Here is a 19362-nt window from a genome sequence, read left to right as displayed (position 1 = left end):
GATCAGCGATCAGGAGCAGAGGCTTGACTCGCGCGACGAGACGCGCGCCAATAAGCGCCGCGGTAGCGCTCGCGTTCGATCGGAACAGCGGCATAGATAACCGGCAGAAGAGCGATTATGGGGAGGGCAGGTATGTTTCGGTAATTGCGTGGCTAAGTTTAGCCGGTGCAGTTGGCGTCAATGCGCGGATGCATATTCAGAACGGGGCTCCTCATATTCTTATGCTCACTTACTGAACCGCGGCGTCGCGTGTGGATGTGAATGTGAATGGAACTTGCTGGCACCCCGCCTGTTTATATTTAGCCACTGTGGGCGGTATAGCTGTCACGGATACGTATCATCGGCATAACTGAACTTTGCAAATGAATAATGAAGTTCCATTGGCTCCTCCGCTATGCCGATTATAGCCGCGTGGCTAGAATGGCCACCCGAAATTACCCTCCCCACCCCCGGGGCCCGTTTATTGTCCTCGCTCGCCAGCGGACATGCCCGCGCTCGCGTTTCCCGAGGCCGGTGCCACGAGCGGCGATGAATTCTCTTAATGAACCAGCGTCGCCATTCTTACCCGTCCGCCGACCGATAAAAATGTCCTCCTCGCCCGAACGGGCTCGGAACCAGCCCGTGTGTCGCGCGGGCGCGCGCCCCAGCCTCTGTCGCTGAGAAGAAGGGAAATAATTGCTCGCCTCTTTTTCTTCCTTTTTTTTTCCATCCTTACAGAGCTATCGTTTCTTTTTTTACGGCGCATGCATAGCGGCTAAGATCGTGGCAATTAGAACCGGCTGTCATAATTAACGCTAACGAGTACATTTCCATACAGAGTCTGCTTAATATGCGGGTTTATCTTGCATCGGTGATCGCGTTGTTGAGCGAGCCAAGGAAGCGAGGGATATCGATTAGCTTATTTTGTACGGGATACGTGGAGATCCTTTTTTCTAGAAAGTAGATGTTGAAAGGGAGATTGTTTATAGAAAAGTGGGGAAGAGATGAAGAAGGAAAAGGAAGCGAGTCACTCGAGGATCCGGGAACCCTCGGATATCCACGGGAATGCAAATGAAATTCTCTGCAAGAAGTGGGAAGAAGGGGAGAAAGAAGCGTGGCGCCCCGAAAATTAGAGAGAAAGAGAGAGAGAGAGAGAGACTGGCAGCATTCGGCGCAGTGGAGAGCAAATGCTGAACACGTTACACTCCAGTTTTTCGTTCTGTTCTTGCAAGGATACACCGCGGCCCGTTGCTTGACGAAGCCGGCGCGGATCGTAAATCACGGGACCCACGATCTTCCATCGGGCATCGCGGATTAATAATCGCCCGCGGAAAGGCCCGAGGCAAGGGAAGAGCGGTCGTGTAATATCGCGCATGTGTTACGTTTCTGCCGGTGTGCCCAGGCTGGATGAATAAACGTCTTCCTTATCGTCTAAAATAGACTTTAAACTTCAAGCATATCTGGACCGCGGCCAGGTCGTAGGAAAGTACAATGATATTAGCGGTGTTGGATTGTTACGCTATCCTAGCCCCGAGGCCCGTCCAATTAATGGCGGTGCCGCTTGTCCTGGCTAATGGACGCCGCTCCGAAAAAGAAGCTCCCTCGACGAGGAATCCCGGGCATCCGAACCGCGCCACCTTCACCCTTCTGCCACGATGGGCGTGCGTTTGCGTCCTAGATCTGTCTGAAAAGGGTCAACGCGCAACACCTTGACTTTTACGACCGCCGAGAAAAGCACGTTTGTCACCTTCGTCCGCTGGGGAGGCGTCCGCTGAGCTTGAATCCTGGGGTCACCTGCCTTCTAAATTCGATCAGGTTCACAAAGCGCAGGGGCACTTGGTGCAATCAATTAACTAGGTACACTTGTCGCAGAGAACGGTACGAAAGGAGAGATGAGCGGTTCAGAAATGCGCGAGGTCAGTCCACAGAATTCCTCCAGACGTTCAGCGTCAAATTTGATCTACGTCTTCCGCTTTGTTCCCGTAATTACGTAATGAGTAATTTGTACAGGAACGATGGAAGAGTGGTAAACATCGCGTCTGACCAGGATACAATAGTTCTTCACGCGGCATTCAATGCAAAAACGTTGGAACAATGAGTTAGGTTTATTCCATTTCGCGCGTGGGTGTATTATTAACGTGAAAATTAATGCGCATAAACACGCGAGCGGCGCGGAATCTTTGTAAAGACTGATAGGAATAAAGAGTAATATGCATCGTTCCGCACTATCTGAGTTGCATAACTGCAGAGCCGGAGGTTTTTGCCGAACCTGATGCACAGGGTGCTCTAGAAATAAGGGGATTAATTTCCGGAACGTATTCGAGCCGCAGGTACTTACGGTGGATCGTTTGTCCGAGAGCACCTGCTCTCTTTCTCTCTGAGTTAGGACACCGGAGCACCGTATATTTTGTGGAGGACGTTCTGCTCGATTTGTCGAACGATGCCCAGCGATATTGATTTACGAGCGACACCGATCGGGTCCAGCCATTATCGGGCAACGCACGCTATAATTATTGTGCTACCACGCAGCTGATTAAAGACGCGTGTTGGACGCAGCGCAGATTCTTTCCGGAGCGCCGCGTTATCGTATTACAGCGACGGCGTTCGTTTTTGCATCTCACTTTCCCCGCAGCAATAGCTTCCGTTTCACGCGCTCTGTAGCCAGCAATTAAAGTTAATGTCGGTGGCCATTCGTCTTTTATTAGACTTTCCCGGGAACTATAATTTCGAACAGGTTCCGGGGGGATTGGCATCGATGGAAAGATAGTTTTCCCGCGTAATAAACAGTGGATAATAACGAGTCCCTTTGGCTCCCTCGTTGCGAGTAGGGGAGACTGGGGTAGATGTTGCAGGGGTAGGTTGTTACAAAGCAGTTTTAATTTTCTTTCGCTCCGACTATCACTTCGACGATGAAGTGGCTGATGTGTGTCAACCATACACGGTTGTGTATGTTGTTTGTTTGTAGTCGGTTCACGCGTTGTCACTTTATTACAGGTTTTTGTGTTTTCGGTACTAATGGTAACTTTTCTCTTGTACTTCAATCTTTTCTACCGAACAGACGGATAAATGTATGTAAATTAATATTACCACGTTTGAAGCAGTGGTCCTTTAGCTGCAGATTCGTACCAAGAACATGAGAATACGCCTAACTGGTATGAATTTGTAGCTTTTTATACATAATGGTGTCAACCGGGGCAAGTTGTTACACAAGACAAGGGGCATGTTGTTACAGAGGGAAAGAGGCATGTTGTTACATTGTATTTAGTAATTAATTTATTAATTTAACCCTTTCAACTGTTAAAAGAAAAAAGGAAAAGTAAAAATCGAAACCTAAAAAGATTTTATTACAAAATTTTAAAAAGGAAACTGATGACATAAGCATAAAATAAAAATATACAGTAAAGAAAAGGCAGATGAGAAATAAAACCACCACAAATAATAGACACGAGTCCCCGTATGAAACGGACGAAGATAATTAGTGCAACTGATTTCAGTAGTTTCTTATTATTTTTAAAATGGATTTTTTATTGTATATTTATTGCAATAGATTCTTACCATTAATAAATCTACTTTTGTCCAAGAAAATATAATTATATTACTCATAATAAGCCTCGTTTCGTAAAATTTAATCCTGTAACAACTTGCCCCGTATTGTGTAACAACCAGAGATGGGCAAAATGTAATCTAATTATAAATTACGATTAAACTGTAATTGTGTAATTGATTACACATTATTTTCTGTAAATGTTAATTTAGGTAGTTGACCATTTGGTTTTGTCAACTATCTAACTGAACGATTACAGAAAATAATGTGTAATCAATTACCCAATTACAGTTTAATCGTAATTTGCGATTTGTAATTAGATTACATTTTGCCCAACTCTGGTAACAACTAGCCCCTACTCGGGGCACGTTGATACAACATGTCTCGACCTTCAAAATGGCTTGTTTCACAGTCATGGTTCTCGTTTAATTACATGCGATAGCGGTCATCGGTAGAGGAAAGAACGTACTTTAAGCGAGAGTCATTGATAGTATTGAATATGGAATGCAAAAAAAAATAAAAAACTGAAAATTGTAACAACTAGCCCCGGCCTCCCCTACCAAGCACGTCGTTGTGACGAGATTCCCTCAAAGTGGTAAATAATGGAAGAAGATCTTGATGGCGTAGTAGGGATATGATTTTTATATCTAAATTTGCAGAGAGCACGTGAAAAGAACACTAATCTCTCTCGTGTCATCGATTCTCTGCTTGAAATTACAATCCATGGAATGCTTAATTGACTTTTCTTTTAACAACAACGGTTCAGCGTCCTTTTAATTGCTCGCCCGTGGCTTTGCAGTCGTATCCTGCGCACATGACCGTCGACTCGCAGAAGCAAATCGAGATACAGCGGCTGCAAACGGAGCACTTGAAGCGGCAGCAAGAGCACATCATGCAGCACAACATCCAGGAGCTGCAGGCTCAGATGACAAAGAGCCAGCTGAGCATGTCGGGGCCGCAATCGCTGATGTTCCTACCGTTTCTAGAGCAGCTCAGAGGGTTGCCGGTGCAATCGCCTATGCCACCACCGTCGGCCACGTCCACGGCCACCACCAACAAACATATCAATTCGATCGCTAACGTACGTAAACCTTTGCAGCCCCAATTTCTTCTTTCCCTTCTTCGCACTAACGAGGCCGTGGAAACTTAAGAACGATCGCACGATGAGATTAAAAGTACACCGGTGTCCGGTGGTAGAGAAGAAGGATAATCTAGGATATGATTTTCAATTAAAAAAAATTAATCGAAAGTCTTCTGACGCTCCAGCTTCTACTACTGGACACACTGTAGTCAATAGAATCAGCGGTGCGACTGCACAAATGCTTAAACAGAGATCCCACTGTCGTTACCACGATATCTTGATGGAAACGTCTCCCTAAAATAACCACGATCAACTCGTAATCTACCAAGCAGCGTGATTCTGATCGCCCCGTGTCAGCCAGAGCGATTTGTCGCTCTGACATGATGTACGACCCCTCCGAAATACCAAGCAAACGAAACAGCCACGAAAGCCGCACGTATACGATCCATGTTACAGATGATCAGCAGTCATCGGGAAGGTCCGAGCTGGGCGACCGCGCATCTGGCGCAGATGACCACGCAGATGGAGAAGGAAGCGTCACCCACGCCGATCTCCTCGGCGGTCGCGCCCACCGCGCCTCCTCTACAGGATCTCGACGCCCCTCTGAACCTCTCGAAGCCGAAATCCTCGTCCTCGGGGGCTACGGCGTCCTCCTCCTCGCCAGGAAGCGACTCACACTCCACCGGGGCCGGGAGCAGCGGCCACCAGGAGCAACCGCTGGCCGCGACCGCGCCTAAGCTCTTTCCGCCTGGCCTACCGATGCCGAGGAATTACTTGACGACGATTCCGTACGCGGGCCTGCCGCCGCACCTCAGCAGCCTCTCCTCTCCGAGTAAGTAGACTTCTCCTACACTGTCAGCGGAGGAAATACAGTGAGGTACTTAGTTGGGGCACAAGTGGTGCGTTAAGCGATATTTCGTTTCCAATAAATCCTGGACCAGACGGTAACTGTTTGTCTCGCAAAATTTTCCTCGATACTTTATGTACACCAGCGGCTGGAATATTAACAAAAATTTTCATAACGATGTACAATTATTAACTACGCTATTTGCGCGTGTAGGAAGCTAGCTGTAAAAATCTCAGAAGGCATAAATGAAAATAAAAGCGATATTCCCTTGGGGGTGCAAGTGGGCAAACCTGTACTCATCCATTTATCTTGGACCACAGGAGCTTAAAATATTTTCAGTGAAATAAAACCACCACCGAACGGTCCTGCATCCCCAATGCTACTAAGACTTCACTGTATTCCTTCCAACGACTGTGGTTTTTGGAAGCTACAACCGTTCAGGGTATTCAATTATCCGGCAAGAAGTCTGCTCGCTCTTGTTCGGTACTTCGTAACGATCTTAGGCAGCGGTCGCTTGGAGTACCGGATTGAGAGAGAAAAACTATGGTAATCAGTCGAATCCGGGTTCGATTACTGATTGAGTTATGCATCTGCGCTGTGATCTGTGAAATCGATGTCCGGGGAGAAATGTGTCGCGAAACAGGTGGCAAAAGCGGGCCTAAAAATCTTAGGAGCGGTTTGTAATGGTTCAGTAGAGATGGGGTGATTCAACTTCTCTGGGAGCGATTAAATTCTACGGTTAATTGACTCCGATGCAACCAGTTTTCACCGCTATTCAGCAACAGGGCTGCTCGGGATTCAGCAAAGGAGCACGAGATTCGAGACTGTGCTCCTGAGAAGTGACTTCGGTCGGTCAGACCGGTTGCTTCGACAACCACTGCGCAAAGGTTGCGATAAAAGTCGCGGTAATTCTAATAATGGAAAGTGCGCGAGCGCGATAGAGAACGGCGGGGAAACATGAGCGTTCCATTCACGTTTCCATTCGCGTTTAATTCCCGATCGGAATTGGCCAAGAGTTCACCACTTTTACGAACAATGCTGCGCACGTTTCAAAGGGGAGAACAGACGACCAGGCGGCGAGAGACACGATGAATGCTCCATAGAATGCAGATAGGACACTCGAAAGGAACCATTTAACGAAACTTATCCTCGATTGTTCGATCCGTTCTTTCCCCTCTTTGTTAGAAAACCTGTTCCCCTTCGCGGCCGATTTTTCCGCGCGAGTAATGGCACAATCAGCGGCGCGTGACGCGATTCTCAGATAGAACTGGTGCCCGCGGATCGCCAAAAAACAAGCCCACGGAATCCTGGGTGTTGTCATTGTAATATCTTAACAAGCGGTCGGCAGCGATCGTCCTAGCGTGTCGTTGCCTGATCGCTAGCCTGCACAATGACGCGCGACGGCGCCGCTGCGTTTCTTTGCGAGCCTGCTCGCTTGCCACGGGCGTTTTTTCATCTCGATAAATCCTGGCAGTGGGCAAGGTGATGGCCAAAGACGACGCTGGTGGACCTGGAGGCTCCGTGGCTGCGGCGGCGGTCGCTGCTGTTGAGAAACACTTCGCGATGCATGGGATTTATGGTCTGCCACCTAGCGCAGGTGCGATGCCACCTTCGCCTCAAACTCAACGACCTATCAAGCACTCTGGGTCCAGAGAGGAGGCTGCACAGGACGAGCAAGACTATCTCTCGACGCCTCACAGTAAATATCACGCATTCCACTACCCTCTTATTCCTCTATTCCACTTGTCCTGCTATCCAAGGGGGGTTGATCGCGGGAAATTAATCATTTGCGCCTAAGTCTAGCTTAGTCTAGCTTTCTAGTAATTCCCTGATCATCGCTTGTACGCTTTCCCGCGACGGGCGATGGTTTGTTTCGCATTCTAACGAGCGACGGTATTCTGAAATTACAGTGTGGCGGGAGCCGGGTTACAAGGTACCGGAAGACATAACGGAAAAAGGTAAGCAACTCTTTTGAGGAACGATCGGGCTGACATTACGCTTTTGTTCCGCGAGCGCTAGGTGATGCTCACGAAATCAGATTCGCTTCTCACGGGAGTGTATCGCGGTGGCCCCCGACATCTAACACTTTCTTCTCCCTTTCTGTTCAGCTAAAATGGTGAGACAGCAGAAGAGGGAGAGTGAGAACAAGCCACATATCAAGCGGCCTATGAACGCGTTCATGGTGTGGGCCAAGGACGAGCGTAGGAAAATATTGAAGGCATGCCCGGATATGCACAACTCGAACATATCCAAAATACTCGGTAAGCCAATCGATTACTTTCGTCATCAGTATCGCCTGAACTGCAGGACAAACTACCACCGCAGGTTCGCCCTGAATCAAACTATTCCTTTGTCGTTAACAGGTGCTCGATGGAAGGCGATGTCGAACTCCGAGAAGCAGCCGTACTACGAGGAGCAGTCGCGGCTGTCGAAGCTGCACATGGAGAAGCACCCGGACTACAGGTACAGGCCGCGGCCGAAGCGCACCTGCATCGTAGACGGCAAGAAGATGCGCATCTCCGAGTACAAGTCGCTGATGCGGCAACGACGGCAGGAAATGAGGCAGCTCTGGTGTCGCGACAGCGGCCCGGAGATGGGTTTCCTGTCGCCGGTCGGCTCTGACATGGCCTCGCAGCATCATCCAGGAGCGGGGGCAGGCCCGTCGGGGAGGCCGTCCGTCTCACCTCCGGCGACGATGCTGAACGGCGGCGCTGCTGGGCCCAGCTCGGACCATCCCTCGTTCTACTATCCCCAGGACAGCCTGTCGCCGACGGACATGATGAACTTCTCGCCGGAGAACTCGGGCTCCATCGGCGGCTACGACGCCAGTCCGCGGCACCACGACGAGGATTGAACCATGGCTCCGGGTCAGCCGCCATGGCCGCCCGGAGCATCGTCCTCATCAGCGTCAACGTCGAGACTCGGCCACGAGTTGTTCTGGTAACTGGAGGCGGCGTCCTCATCGGGGTTCTCGGGTAGCAGCCGCTCGAGAACGGCGGAGGGATTCGGCGGGAAGCCGCGGTCGTTCACGCGCCGCGGGCACGCCGTCGCGTCGGGGGAAGAACGTTCTCGAAGAGTGACTGAACGTCTCGAAGCCTCGCCCGAGAGGTTGTGATATAACGATTTATTTCTGTGCCATCGTACCACGCGCGGAGGCTCTCCCGCGAATTGGCCAGCATCCGGCGCGAGCATCGTCTCGAGAGGGAGGATCGGGCACAGGGCGGAGTGCCCTGCCGTTGTCGCAGGGGCCGCGGTTCAGGACGATGTGTCGCGGACCGACCACCGCGCGATCGAGCAACCGGGCCAGCACCCTTTCGTTATCCGCGTACGTATCACGGGACAACGGCAGGAAAACGTGACGAATTCCTGGCTTGCTCGCTGTCACGAGAGCGACGCGGGCTCTGGAGAGGCGGGGAAGCAGCGCGAGGCGTCGCTGCACACCGAGAGTACGCGGTGTGCCTTCTGCTTCCTGTAATCAAAAAGTGCGACCAAGAGGGCCGAGTTTCCGAACGGTATCGAGAGCCCGATCGTTCGTTAAGTAACGTTCCAGGTAACGAGGTCCGTCGACGCGTCTGAACGCGTGTCGGTGCGTATCCATCTCGCGGGTGTTACCCAAACGGGGCGCGAAGCAACATGGATATAGAATTATACATAAATAAATAAATAAATAAATAAATAAATCTATATATATATATATATATATATATACACACATTATATATATGTATACACATACCTGATTTCTCGTAAGACTGCCATGTGTCACGTGTGCGCGCCGGAAGGATCGATTCGACGTGATCCACCGCCGATGCTCGATCTTAAATCGTTTGTCGCGCTTCGATGCCGCGTTAGCACGTCGCGAGACGATCGTGACACGTATGCACAGGGCGCGGCGTTTAAAATTACGCCCTCGATTGAAATATCAGTATGCTTAACGGAAGACGGGATCAGACGGAGGCTGGATCGAACGAACTTCTGAAGATTCCGAGGCGACGAAGAACGATTTCGTTGGAAGCACGTTACGTCCCACTTGATCCTCCGCAACCACCGTTCTATCTATGTTCCGCCAAACATACTAATATTTACCGTACATCGAGGTGGTAATTTAAAAGTGTTTCACCCTGTGTATGTATATGTACATACATACGCAATCTGTATGTATACGTGCAAGGTACGGTGCGCGGCCAAAAAGTCTTGTTCCTATTCCTTCTAGTGTGTGTGTGTGTATGTGTATGTCCAGCGGCACGGCACTTCCGTCTGGCCGTATCGCAACGAGAGAGAGTGTGTGTGTGTATGCGAGAGAGAGAGAGAGAGAGAGAGAGAATAAAGTAAAAGAAAAAAAAGAGAAAAGCTGGTCTGTTCTATCGCATCTTCACAGCATCGCGCGTCTCTAAAGTATACGCAAAGCACGCATTAGATCGTCTAAATCCTTTTTCTTCGTATCACACGCAATCACTATATCCGGTATTCGCACGAAGGCCGGGGAACAGAGGGAGCTAGAGAGAAAGGGCGAGAGAGGAAACGCGGGGTTCCGTCACGCGACTATGCATGTCCGTCGAAGTGACCACTTGGTTCGATCTGGAAACACTTAATAGTACTTATAGTATTTTTCGTCATTAATTTATTGTCGGCCGTAATGTGAACGACGATTAGCCGGGCACGGTGTCGGTTGAGCGAGAGCGAGTGTTACGACGAGAGGAGAGGGATCTTCTTGGAGAGAGAGAGAGAGAGTGAAACAGACGTAAAGGGAGGAGTCGAGAAGCACAAGCGAAAGAGCTGTTGGAACTACTTAGAAAGGGGAGATGGGCATACGCGAGACGTCGATCTTAGTACAATGTCACTGTATGAAATTACACTCGGAGGGAGGAATCAGTGTTTATTTATTAAAAACAATCGAATTCTGATACGGAGGTGTTGCGTTTTTTTTTTTATGAGTTTTCATCGATGCCTCTGGAGCACGCTGTCTACCTTTGTTCTCGATCATTTTCGTTTCGGGTTTCGCAATCGACACACCCGATCGGGGGTCGATAAAAGCTAAAACTGTTTACCGGTGTTTTGGAGCTCGGTGCTTGGAGGGGTTGGGGGGGGAGATAGTGGTTGGGAGCATCGATCTTAATTAACGACTGTATAGGTAGGTGTTAATGTGTCTCGCGGTTCGAAGGGAACCGGGAAACCGGACGGCAAAGATTTCGGGAGCTCGATGTGATAATATTTATGTGCCAAATAGCGTTTTCGCGGGCCGAGGGGCCGTGGACAAGCGCCCTTCCGGCCCCCGGGTCTGGCGGAAGTTGGCTCGACGTGAAACTCGATATAATTTCTACGTCTCTCCTTTTTCACCGTTTTTTGTTATTTATATATATAGATATGTATGTATATGTAATCAGTGCAATTCTATACAAGGTACCTAATATTATAATTTTATAAAAAAAAAAAAGAGAGCCAGTATCCTCGATGCGTACGCGCCCGTGTTTTTTCGGGCCAGATCGGTTTCACAATACCGCGGCAGATAGGATAGCTTAATGTTGATATAATAATTTATTTTATGTATATAGATAATGTACACGGATTTGTACAATGCGTCGGCGGTATTCGTCGATCAAAGGAAACGGGCCCGACGCAAACTGTCAATACTACGATTAAAAGTGTACAGTGTAACTATATTGTGATGTATCCGCGTAGCTACATTATTATCATTATAATGTAATTTACTCCGTGAAGCACGTAGATGTTAACGATGTTAAAAAACCGCGAATGCATATTCTTATTTTGTCATGGTCATTATTATATCTATTATTATCCCTTAATATTATTATTGTCATCAGTTTTATTTAGTGCTATTATTATCATCACTATTGTTTCTCTCTCTTCTTCTGCATCTTCTTTTTTTGTTGTTGTAAATGGTTATCCTTATCACGCATTAGGAATAGAGGTTGTACGTGCCAGTTCCGACGACGACGGTGACACGAAGTTCGCTGATCGTTTGTGTTGTACTCGAATACTCAGATTTCAACGCGCAATCGGACCCTTCTCGCGTTTACATTCTGTTCGACGCTGAAAAAGAACCGCGCTCCTCTCGCGTCTCCGCGAAATTACATTTCCAGTTATATTCGCCTCTTTATTAATTCTTTTCGCCAGTTTCATCCCCCCCAAAGATCAGCCGCCCAGTCTTCTGCAACCCCGCGACTAAAACAACGACGATTAATCAATTTCATGCGAAAGATGCATCGTTCCCAATTGTGCCATATCGTTAGAATCCTCGGAAAAAAAGAATTCCCTTTCCTTCAGTCATGTTCTTTTCCCGCTTTGTAACTAAAGTCATCTGTACCAGAAATTGCGCGCGTAGTTAAAGCTCGGCTCATGCCTCTCTCGTTGAATTCTTGTCGGCTTCGAGTCTTACCCCGCGCGGCGTTCGCTTTAGAAATAATTTCTCAGTTCTGCATTCCACGGATCGCGCATCCCGCAACTGTCGAAACGGAAGATTAATGTTTCACTCAGTACCTCCGTAAAATTCTCTCGGTAGCGCCAGGTGTATCATCCCCTATTTTCGTTCTCCCGTCTCTCCTACTATTCGTTCCCGCGATAATCTCCAAGCACTCGCCGTGCACGTTCATCGGATCTCCGAGAGTGTAACCAGCGCGAACGCAAGCTGTAAGAATAGTAAATTGTAAAACGACTCTACATTACTAATATTATAGTATATTTAACGTAACAAGCAAAGAAGAAAGAAAATGGTGAACACTAACATCCAATCTCTCAATATTCCAAGAACTTCACTTCATTTACATGTACGTTGTTGTTAATGGTATGAAGATAAACAAAAAAAAAAAAAATATAATAAAATAACGCTTTACCGAAAATTCAATCCTAGTTTTAGGTATACACAACCGTTATTTCTAGAAGAAACTTGTATATGTACGTGCAATGTACATAGTTATCCAGTACTGTGAAAATGAGAGAGCGAGAGATTGAGAGAGAGAGAGAGAGAGAGAGAGAGAGAGAGAGAGAGAGGTGTTTGCATCTGGTGTGTGCGCGTGAAAGAAAAATGGAGTATAAAGTCAGTCAAACGCATGTCTGAATGCGATCGCATTCATCACGATCCTCTTATCACTACACGCGACCAACCGTAGTACATATTATTAATTGGTGTCAATAGCGTACAATCAAAATGTGTATATTTAAGATCGGTGAACCTTCACTGTTAAACGCTATCTGCTTTGAATTTTCACGACTCGATAAGCATTCGCAGCGGAGCAGTCCGTTCCCGTCGCGGTAGTGTTAAGACGAGCGCAACAAAAGCGTATAATAGGAGCAAAGGGAAAATCATGCTTGGGAGTAAGAAGCGCGCGACAGTAGCGACACACCAACAACCGATGTCCGCTGTTCTTCTATTCTGCAACAGAATTCCGTTTCAGATAATCGCAATAAGCATTTGCAGCGGTCGACTTGTTTTACCGATCCATAAGGCACCCTTTCAGCTGGCTGTGATTCATAACTCTTAACGATTTCTTTCTAATCGACTAACATACGCTCGTGTCGCAATAGATGAAAATACATACGTAGAATCGTGTACCGAAAAGTCTGTCAGCACTGTAACGTTCGCAGGTGTGTACTCCAACATCATTTTCCCTGATAGATAGTGACATCAAATGCACTGTATCACAATAGAGAGCAGCACTATTATAAACATAGATATATGATTATATTTATTATAATAATTTGAAAGTTAGGTATTCTTTGTTGTTTGTATTTTACAAGCGTAACCATTATTATACATAAATAAATAACTATATAAATGAGTAAAGCTCCACGTATCCGTTATTTCGTAAAATCGCGCGCCGACTGTGCACAGGTGGCGACGCCACCGTGGCGTTCTTTCGTAACGACGCGACATATTTAAAAGAGGAAATATGCCTTTATTCAGTGATAACGTAAATACATCGACAGTAGGAACAGTGTGTCGTCTATCTGCAATTCACAGACGCCTAATTTCTTAATAGTGTTTTGAACTTTCTCTAGCTGCAGCTTCTCGGACGGCGTCATCATTTCCGCGATCTGTAAACAACTGGAATACAGTCGCTCCGTTATTGTAGGAATGCAAATAAAGTAATGACCGGTGCCCTTACTTCTGCCAGCTGTTCTTCGGGTGCACCGTGTTCCTTTAGGTTACTCGTCAGTGTCTGCATTCGTATCTGTTTATCTATCATCCTCTTATTACTGCTGATCTCGTATTCTCGTCTTTGCAAGGTGTTGTACAATGCATGGTAACAGTGCTCCACCTCCATACGGACAACCAAATTCAAGTCGATGTGAAATAAAAAGAACGTTTTCACCGGTGCTGCCGCTACTCCGCCTTTCTTAATTTCTTGCATCTGCAGGTAGTTCTCTTGTAGTAAAGTGTACGTCAAATGTTTCGCTTCTTTGGCTGGAATCATAGCTAATTGCTGGATCCGTTCCTGTTCGATGTACTTCCTATCTCGCACTAATCTGCGTAGTGAACGAAAACAGTTTAGTCAGCCTTTAATAAGCACCGGGAGATGTAAAGATTCGCAGCGTACCTAAAGATTCTCGCTGCTTTCGAACCGAATCGCTCCATTACAATGTTTTCCAATGTTGTCCATGCCAGTTGATTGAAAGCTTCCTTCATGTTAACGCTGTATTGACCCCCACCCGAGTCACCGACTCGTTTTAGAAACTGACTAGTATCTTCCTCTGGAATAGCACGCTTATTCAATAATATAGAACTAGTTGTATCAGAACGTTCCACGAGATTGCTTAACTACGCGTATAGTCCGTACCAATCAGACGTAAATATTGGTCGAGGTGTTGGGAAAGCGATGGGTAATCGATCTTCCTAACTGCCTCCTTTATCTCAGTCAGGGGTATCGGATTGGATGTATCTGCCCACGACGCTGTTCTCAAATACATAAGGAACAACAACTGCCTCATCAATTCTGAAGCATTTTCATCCAGGCGATTGCGCATAGCTGATATAATAATTTGATCCCTATACATTACATTGCAAATGCCTTATATGTCTTGTGTTTATTGAACTTTCTGTATGTCTTACCTAAGGTCTTGGGTAAAGCGATCGAAATTGACTTTCCAGTAAATTTTGTTATCCCCGGGATCACCGTTACCTCCTTCTAATCGCGTAGAAATTACAGCCAAATTGAGGTCTGGTAAATGAAAGTTAGGTTTCTCATTGGCAGCCTGCTCGGGTGTTTCGGCGTATAAACTACGCATTAAAAATTGGTTTTTAACTAACAATTCGAATTTGTCTTTTAAAACTGGGACCGACGGCTGCAGGTCGGCTGCAATTATAAAGGAACAGAAGTTAGGTCTGTTAGTCGCGATATTACGAACTAACGATTTAATACGAAAGCTCACGTACAAGGTAGCTGTTCGATTCTTTTATATACTTTCACTATTACTTCGGAAGCTGTTATATATCCATTTTTTAACACCTCTTCCAACATCATTTCAGCCTCATCCCCACAAACTGTTTTTACAAAGAACATATACCTATTAAAATTGAAACATCTAATATTTAAAAGTATCACTTTCTAAAGTAAATGTACCATTTAAAATACACGAGCGACTTATTACCTTGAATAACGAAGGATCATCATGATTCTTTCGCAAAGTAAAGAATACTCGATTCCTCTTTCGGTCGGACGATGCGTGACAAAGCCATGCTTTATTAAAACGCACAGCGCTTCTTTTATCTGGAAGTAAAATTATACCTTTCGCAGTAAGGAACGAAATGTGAAAGTCTTTCGAGCAAACGGAAAATAGATTAATTCATTCTTACCTTCGCTGAAGGGAGGTGAGTCGTAAAACGAATTAAACCTACTGGTTTCGCACCGTATTTAAGTAAATCTTCGCCGACACTTTGAACAATTTGTCCGAAGTGTTCGGATAAAATAGAGGAGCACAGTTTCCTACAGACTAATGACAGGTTCATTTTAACAGACGTGCGAGTTAACAGGTACAGGATTAACTATGTATAAATAATTCGATGCTTAACAATGCGAGACCTGAAAGATATATTCCATAAACACAATTCCATAACCTTCCGCAGGATTACAGTGGGCGTAAATATTGAAATCATACCTATGTTCTATAAAAGCTGCAGTCTTTTTGTATTCATTAAAGTCATGTATAGACACTACGCGTTGTTAACTGTTTTATACTTCATATTTTCGTGCATTAAACTGATCTTGAATATTTAAATAAAGTCGAGACCCATGTGGTTATACAAATTATGCCAATTTGTTTTTAGTAGCAGACCAATCGTGGCAACTATCAGTCGCGGTTTGTAAACAAAGCTTAACGTAAGCAGTAATTAGATCACTTGCAGCAGCGTTAAAGATATATTTGCGGAATTGATAAAGGACGTATTTAGAAAACAATTGCTTCGTATGCTGGGTAATGTTAATGTTCTTCTTCAACGTGCAATTGATATAATGAAATTTTTAGCGAAACCCTTGCAAGTTCATAGAAATGTCCCCTAAGTATCGTTGGTTATCATTACTTGCAAACGCGTACTTCATGCAATTCCGAAAAAGGTAAAATCATCGAACGTATCGTGGAGAAAGTAATATAAACGATAGCCGGTGTAAAGAGACGATCACTGTAGCTACGAAATTCGCGTAAACTGCAGGAAAGTTCTATATTAAAGAGTGCGGCACCGTGGTTGTAGAACTTCCGGCGGAACAGCATTGTCGCAGATGATCACGTGATCGAGGATCGACTTCTTCGTTTGTGGCCACGAGGTTTTGTGGTGAAAATTAAGTTTACCGGGTGGAAAAGGCCCTATATTTTTGTATTTATACAAAAATGCCCTCCAGCAATCCCTTGCCACCCAAAGAAAATGCCTTGTTTAAGCGAATTCTGGTGAGTAACAAGCAATCAAAATACTCTGTTTTGGACCCCACTCTCCGGCTAATAGGAGTATTCATCATGCTCTAATGATGAAGCACTCTTCGGAAAACTGCAAAAAATTCACTGGCAACCATGAATCGCGAGAGTTTCGCGGACGTTACGAACGAAAACGCGATTTCGTATTCGTCCCTCGCTACGCTCGACCATGCCAGCTTATTCAAGTACACGGCGCTTAATTGACGAAAAACGTTTTATCCTGTGAAACGTATTTGTGTTTCTTGCAGAGGTGTTACGAACACAAACAGTATAAAAATGGGATAAAGTTTGCTAAGCAAATTTTATCGAACCCTAAATTTAGCGAACATGGAGAGACCTTGGCAATGAAAGGTCTCACTCTGAACTGCTTAGGTCGCAAGGATGAAGCATACGATCATGTACGACGTGGTCTTAGGAACGACTTGCAGTCTCATGTCTGTTGGCACGTTTACGGACTTCTACAGCGCTCGGATAAGAAATACGACGAGGCCATTAAGTGTTATAGAAATGCCCTCAAATGGGACAAGGATAACATACAAATTCTTAGGGACTTATCGTTGCTTCAAATTCAAATGAGGGACCTGGAGGGTTATAAGGTAAATCTTTTATGCATAATGTTTTACTCCAACTCGTAACGTATATATGCGTTATTCGCACGAGCTTTATTTGGTGATAACCTCTTACCATTCGCTGCTATATATATGTATATATATCTGCATATAGATGCATATATATATATATATATATATGCATACATGGCATAACGTACGTCTCATTTGTTAATATTAATTAGACTTCAGTGATACATAAATAAATCTGTGACCCTCTAGTTGTGTGTTGCATAACGAATAATAATCGGATAGCATTATGAACAAACTATATGAATATATAATATATTATTTACCATTATGCATAAGTTTCTACAGATTACATTAACGTCTATCTTTCTTTTCAGGATACCAGATATCAGTTATTTATGTTACGTCCCACGCAGCGCGCATCATGGATAGGTTTCGCTATCTCATATCATTTACTAAAGGATTATGAAATGGCTCTGAAAATTTTAGACACTTTTCGAAATTCTCCAATGGTACGTACCTTGATATTAGCGCGGTTTGCTTGGTTTAAAGATGCTAAGAATATTATGTTTGATTATCTAAGATAAATATTACCTATGGTGGTATATAATAAAAGTATTCATGAAATGTGCAGATTTGTTATGATTATGAACACAGTGAATTGTTATTGTACCAAAATATGGTTATCCAAGAATCAGGAGAAGCTGAACAGGCATTGAAGCATCTCGACAAATATAGTGATCAAATTTGTGATAAAGTTACTGTGAAAGAAACATATGGTAAGTATTGCATTTCGTGTGACCCGTTAACGAAAGTATGCCAAGTCTCGTACATGTGACGATTTCTTTCTTTAGGTAAATTAAGACTACAATTAGAACAATACGCAGAAGCAGCACAGGTTTATAAGGACCTGTTAAACATAAATCCCGAAAATACAACGTACTACGCTAGGCTAGCAGAGGCTGAAAGGCACGCTAACCCTGATGAAACATTAGCTATGCTCCAAAGATACGAAGAATTGTTTCCCCGAGCGCTAGCGCCGCGACGTTTACAACTAAATTATGCCGGAGGGGACGAATTTAAATCATTAGTTGATCGGTACTTACGAAGAGGTACGGCTTACAGTTGTCCTCGTGTTTGTGTCTCATAATATTCGCAGTATCGTTCGCAATATCATTCGCAATGTTATTTGGATTGCAGGTCTTCATAAAGGTGTACCGCCTCTGTTTGTAAATCTTCGTTCCCTGTACAGTGATCAGCCGAAAGTCGATATTATACAGTCTTTGGTCTTGCAATATAAGGAAGCACTGAAAGTTCATGGGCATTTTAGCGATCAAGAGACAGAGAATCAACAACGGGAGCCAGCTTCAGCGTTGCTGTGGACTTATTACTATTTAGCACAACATTACGATCATCTTGGACTCACAGAGAAAGCACTGAACGAAATCGATGCTGCCATAGAACATACTCCTACACTTATAGAACTTTTTGTTACCAAAGGTCGCATTTATAAGGTTCGTTCTGTTCGACTTGAGACCCACTTTTTACGCAATATTCTTAGGCATAAAATATTTCACATTCCAACAGCATGCCGGTAATGTTCAAGAAGCTTATAAATGGCTGGACGAGGCACAAGGCTTAGACACTGCAGATCGATATATCAATTCCAAATGTGCCAAGTATATGTTACGAGCGAATCTCATCAAGGAGGCGGAAGAAACGTGCGGGAAGTTTACAAGAGAGGGTGTTTTGGCAATGGAGAATCTGAACGAGATGCAATGCATGTGGATTCAGACGGAAGCAGCCAATGCTTACAAACGCCTCGGGAAGTACGGAGAAGCGCTAAAGAAATGCCATGAAGTTGACAGGGTGAGTTGCATAGTACGTAATATGTGTGGGTAACGGTCCGCTGCGGTACGACCTTAAACGCGTTCTATTGGTTGTAGCACTTCTCTGAAATCATAGAGGATCAGTTTGACTTCCATACCTACTGTATGAGAAAGATGACCTTGCGGTCTTACGTGGGTCTTTTAAGGTTAGAGGATGTACTCCGAGCCCATCCGTTTTACTTCAAGGCAGCGAAATGTGCAATCGATGTTTATTTACGACTGCACGACGATCCATTACCGGACCCGACACAGGCGCAAGAAATCGACACTGGTGAGTCTGCATACCATTCGTATCATGTCCTTCGCTATACAGCTCGTAGCAGCAGCCTCGTAACATTCTTTTAGTTTCGATTTATTATATTTTCAAACTTAAATAATTGATCTCTCGGGGATCATTTGTCGTTACATTAGATGTCGCGTGTCGTTTATAAAACTAATTTAATCGTATGATGGTAATACCGTTCATTAATTAATGATCGTCACATACATTCACGTTATATAGTACTTGCACTTTTTTTCTACGC

The 19362-nt window shown here is 45.2% G+C and overlaps 3 protein-coding genes across 8 annotated transcripts in view; 2 read left to right on the top strand and 1 right to left on the bottom strand.

The window, feature by feature from the left end:
- Window positions 1-9766, top strand: part of Sox102f (transcription factor Sox102F) — a 188224-nt gene extending 178458 nt beyond the window's left edge. For all 5 annotated transcript variants that reach the window (XM_076809456.1, XM_076809455.1, XM_076809459.1 and 2 more), the window contains 6 exons: window positions 4323-4604; window positions 5061-5436; window positions 6926-7150; window positions 7362-7409; window positions 7560-7712; window positions 7815-9766. In XM_076809456.1, coding sequence (XP_076665571.1) covers window positions 4323-4604; window positions 5061-5436; window positions 6926-7150; window positions 7362-7409; window positions 7560-7712; window positions 7815-8305 — 1575 coding nt within the window. In that variant the 3' untranslated portion in view covers window positions 8306-9766. The remainder of the gene's footprint in view (window positions 1-4322; window positions 4605-5060; window positions 5437-6925; window positions 7151-7361; window positions 7410-7559; window positions 7713-7814) is intronic.
- Window positions 9767-13343: 3577 nt separating this feature from the next.
- On the bottom strand, window positions 13344-15793 carry Polr3c (RNA polymerase III subunit C). The gene is made up of 9 exons (XM_076809467.1): window positions 15565-15793; window positions 15263-15488; window positions 15058-15176; window positions 14843-14973; window positions 14519-14762; window positions 14247-14455; window positions 14007-14160; window positions 13575-13935; window positions 13344-13503 (listed from the first exon to the last, which is right to left on the bottom strand). The coding sequence occupies exons 2-9, from the start codon at window positions 15413-15415 to the stop codon at window positions 13369-13371; spliced, it is 1506 nt and encodes a 501-aa protein (XP_076665582.1). The 5' UTR covers window positions 15416-15488; window positions 15565-15793; the 3' UTR covers window positions 13344-13368.
- A 330-nt stretch (window positions 15794-16123) lies between these two features.
- Naa15-16 (N-alpha-acetyltransferase 15/16) overlaps window positions 16124-19362 on the top strand; it is a 44244-nt gene continuing 41005 nt past the window's right edge. The window contains exons 1-8 of one of the 2 annotated variants that reach the window (XM_076809464.1): window positions 16124-16347; window positions 16620-16967; window positions 17327-17461; window positions 17584-17728; window positions 17804-18061; window positions 18150-18463; window positions 18537-18818; window positions 18896-19109. In XM_076809464.1, coding sequence (XP_076665579.1) covers window positions 16291-16347; window positions 16620-16967; window positions 17327-17461; window positions 17584-17728; window positions 17804-18061; window positions 18150-18463; window positions 18537-18818; window positions 18896-19109 — 1753 coding nt within the window. In that variant the 5' untranslated portion in view covers window positions 16124-16290. The remainder of the gene's footprint in view (window positions 16348-16619; window positions 16968-17326; window positions 17462-17583; window positions 17729-17803; window positions 18062-18149; window positions 18464-18536; window positions 18819-18895; window positions 19110-19362) is intronic. The other variant, XM_076809465.1, reaches the window with a different exon arrangement.

Source organism: Andrena cerasifolii, chromosome 3, assembly GCF_050908995.1.
Source record: "Andrena cerasifolii isolate SP2316 chromosome 3, iyAndCera1_principal, whole genome shotgun sequence".
Taxonomy (NCBI): Eukaryota; Metazoa; Arthropoda; class Insecta; order Hymenoptera; family Andrenidae; genus Andrena; species Andrena cerasifolii.
This window is presented reverse-complemented; position numbering and strand designations above follow the sequence as displayed.

What these genes read in the sequence shown, in the direction of transcription:
- Polr3c (XM_076809467.1), bottom strand. Translation starts at nt 15,415, where the DNA reads ATGAACCTGTCATTAGTCTGTAGGAAACTGTGCTCCTCTATTTTATCC. An exon ending in CGCTTTACCCAAGACCTTAG is followed by an intron (nt 14,456 to 14,518) that starts GTAAGACATACA and finishes TGTAATGTATAG; the next exon opens with GGATCAAATTATTATATCAG. An exon ending in AAAGCAGCGAGAATCTTTAG is followed by an intron (nt 13,936 to 14,006) that starts GTACGCTGCGAA and finishes TTCACTACGCAG; the next exon opens with ATTAGTGCGAGATAGGAAGT.